Source organism: Triticum urartu, chromosome 5 (genome assembly GCF_003073215.2).
Source record: "Triticum urartu cultivar G1812 chromosome 5, Tu2.1, whole genome shotgun sequence".
Classification (NCBI taxonomy): domain Eukaryota; kingdom Viridiplantae; phylum Streptophyta; class Magnoliopsida; order Poales; family Poaceae; genus Triticum; species Triticum urartu.
In genome coordinates, this window is record NC_053026.1 from 438,379,665 (window position 1) to 438,382,640 (window position 2,976).

Below are 2,976 nucleotides of genomic sequence, written 5' to 3' on the forward strand. Positions count from 1 at the left end.
GATTTTTTCTGTCTTTTTTCTCTTTCTTTTTTCTTTGGTTTTCACTAATTTTCTTTGTGTTTTTTTACTTTTCTTTTTGTTTCAACATATATCTATTTTTGGTACACACTTTATATTTCTCATATACATCAGGAACATTTTGCATACATCTTTAACCATTTTTAAATACATGATTATTATTTTTTCGAATGTATGCTGTGATGCCTACTTTTTTCATACATGTTGTACATTTTTTTGTATATATCTAAAACTTTTTTTTACATAATTTAACATTTTTAAATTCATGATTAATGTTTTTTAACCAAATACTTTTGTTGAACAAACAAAATCGAGCTAGGACAGTCGGTGCCTGCCACTAGCTCTGGAATTGGGCCGCTGTCTTTTTATTTTTGGGCGTCCCATCTCATCGCATCCACAGCTTTGTCTTCGCGCAAAACCTTTGCTCTTTTGGGAGCGACCACCATTGTCTGGCCCGTCTTTATTCATCCATCCATGGAGATCCTTGCTCTCTTGCTGCTGACCGGGGAACCATTTGACTTACCCACCGAGAGATGACGATGATGGGTGCGCACAGAAGAGACCTTTAATGAATATATCAAGATTTTTTTGGGGGGTAGACCGGTCGGGTTGTGGAGCATATCATCGTCCTAATCATCATCATCTGCTGATCTTCCTCCTCTTTCTGCTGACCGGGGAGCTGTCGAATCCAGAGCTCGCGGGCGGCGGCGACGATGCCATGGTGATCGTCGTCGTGCTGGCGCCATCGCTTGTGCAGCTGAGGTAGCCGGCGTCCAGGTCCAGCACCCCGGTCGGGCTCCGGGGAGCAGACATGGCGGGGGAGTAGGCACTGCGCAGGCCTGCAGTTTTAGGTGGTGGCACGGTGGCGCCGGTGGCCTGGATCATCGCTTCATGGCAACTCAGCACCCGCTCCTGCAGAAAGCAACAAGCCATTAAGTCGCCATGTTACATTACAGAGTGTAAATGCAGCTCACGCGTTCCCTGCAGGGTGTCTGGAGAAGTACGCGCGGCTACAAGAACAGGGGCGACTGCACTGACTTTTTTTCTGTATGCCTAGCGTACTGCTGCAGGTCCAAAAGGCCAAGAACCACGCCGCGACGCAGTAAATGAGACGTGGTGCCCGGACAAAAAAAAGCGTTGCGTGTGCGTCTCACCTTATCTACGTGGGTGCAGCAAGCCGCCTTATGGGCGGCGTGTTCTTCCCCGGCCACGGCGGCGGCCACCGTCGCGGCGATCTCCGAGGGCCGGAACTCCAGGCAGCTCGTCCCTGCGATGCCACAGCGTGAGATTTTTCACACAAAAATGGTCGATGCATCTCTGACAGATCGATGGTTCTGCGAAAAAAGGTGCTGCGTGCGTGCGTGCGTGCGCACCTCTGGATATGCAGAGGATGAGCTCCGTGGCGTCCCGGACGGCCTGCCTCGACGGCGCATTGCCGCCGCACAGCTGGTGGAGGAAGTAGTCGAGGTAGGAGAAGGGGGTGACGGCCTGCATCCGCCATTTGAGCGTGCTCAGGACCAGCAGCTCCATCCTCTGGATCGTCTTCGCCTCGAACACGTACCGCGCGTCCCCGGCCACCTGCAGGTCGATGGACTGAGGCACGGAAGTTTCGTCCATCTTGGCAGCAAGAGACAGGCACGCCACCGATAGCAGCTGCGTCATCCAAGCCTTGCCCTCCTGTAAACACGAGCGAGGCTCGCATGAATCAGCCGTGCAATGGCGTGGCGTGCATTAATGGCCGGACGGCCAGTTCTTGATAGGGTGGACGTATCTCCTTACCGGTATCTGGTAGAGCGAGAGGAAGCGGTCCATGTAGTTGAGGGCCAAGCAGGCTGTGATAGAGCCGAAGCCGTAGTACGTGTGAACCTGCGGGTACACCGATGGTTAACATCAAGCACTGGATCGACACGAACGGGAACGAATCAGAGGTAAGAGAGCGAGACAGGTCGCGTCGATTAAGGAAAGAGAGCGCACCTTCCATATCCAGTCGACGGCGTCCACCCGCACGCGGAGATCCACGCCCCCGGCGCGGAGCCTCTCCGCGTAGTCCTCCCTGGGCATGTGCTCCGCCTCCGTCGCCACCCAGCGGGCCACGCACTCCTCGGACGGCAGCGGGAACTCCACGGCCAGCTCGCCACCGCAGTACGGCGACGGGCTCGCCCTCGCTCCCGCTGCCGCCTCCTGCTCGTCGCCGAAGCCGAAGATGCTGCTGCTGTCCTCGGCGCAGAGCAGGATGGAGGCGGCCATCTCGTAGCTGGGAGCCATCGGTCTGCTGGCCGGCGCTTCCTTCCTGGTAAATGATAGTGCAACGATACACGGCCTGCTCCTCCTCCTCGACGGACCTCGTGCGGCTCGTGCTCCGCCTCTGGCCGGGAGCGGGTGAGGTGTGGAAGCGAAGGAGGGAGAGGAGGGGAGGGGCGGATGAGGGTAGGGGGGGACGGGTCTTTTGTACGTAGCGGCGTGCGGACAAGGGAGGGGTGTTTTGGGCAGGAGGCAAAGACGGGCAACGGAAGCGGGAAGTGGGGGCGCTGACTCGGGCAGCCAAATTTTCCACGGCGCTTTCGCTCGTTGAACCCCTTTTCTTTCCGAGTTTACTTTGAGGCGCCGTAATGCTTTTCTGGCCCTTTTTTATGATTGTTTTCCTTTTTCGTGAGTGAATTCCTGCATTATTTCTTTCCTATTATTATTGTATATATTATAATTACATATACCGTTGCGGTCTGGCATGTACGCGTAAAAAGAGATGCTGTGTACAGCCGGCGTGAAATGAGATATGATGATTGCAGAAGATGATGACGGAAAGAAAAAGGAAAGAAACGGACACATGTGACGAGAGCGACAATGACACCTTGGCCTTATCGAGTTAAGCAAGGGGATGACAACTAACATATGATCATGATGGTTCTTCTGCGGAGGGGATTTTCAGCAAAATTTACAACTCTAAGATTACGTAATTCT

At 53.6% G+C, this 2,976-nt stretch overlaps 1 protein-coding gene across 1 annotated transcript; it reads right to left on the reverse strand.

Annotated features, from left to right (window-relative positions):
* Positions 1 to 222: 222 nt before the first annotated feature.
* LOC125556193 (cyclin-D4-1-like) lies at positions 223 to 2,446 on the reverse strand. Its single transcript, XM_048718974.1, has 5 exons — positions 1,993 to 2,446; positions 1,798 to 1,884; positions 1,392 to 1,695; positions 1,173 to 1,285; positions 223 to 930 (listed from the first exon to the last, which is right to left on the reverse strand). The coding sequence occupies exons 1-5, from the start codon at positions 2,281 to 2,283 to the stop codon at positions 658 to 660; spliced, it is 1,068 nt and encodes a 355-aa protein (XP_048574931.1). The 5' UTR covers positions 2,284 to 2,446; the 3' UTR covers positions 223 to 657.
* Between the last annotated feature and the right edge of the window lie 530 nt (positions 2,447 to 2,976).

Coding starts and splice junctions, on each gene's coding strand:
- LOC125556193 (XM_048718974.1), bottom strand. CDS start 2,283: ATGGCTCCCAGCTACGAGATGGCCGCCTCCATCCTGCTCTGCGCCGAG. Junction 1,885..1,992: donor CCGTCGACTGGATATGGAAG/GTGCGCTCTCTT, acceptor GTGTACCCGCAG/GTTCACACGTACTACGGCTT. Junction 1,696..1,797: donor TCTCGCTCTACCAGATACCG/GTAAGGAGATAC, acceptor TCGTGTTTACAG/GAGGGCAAGGCTTGGATGAC.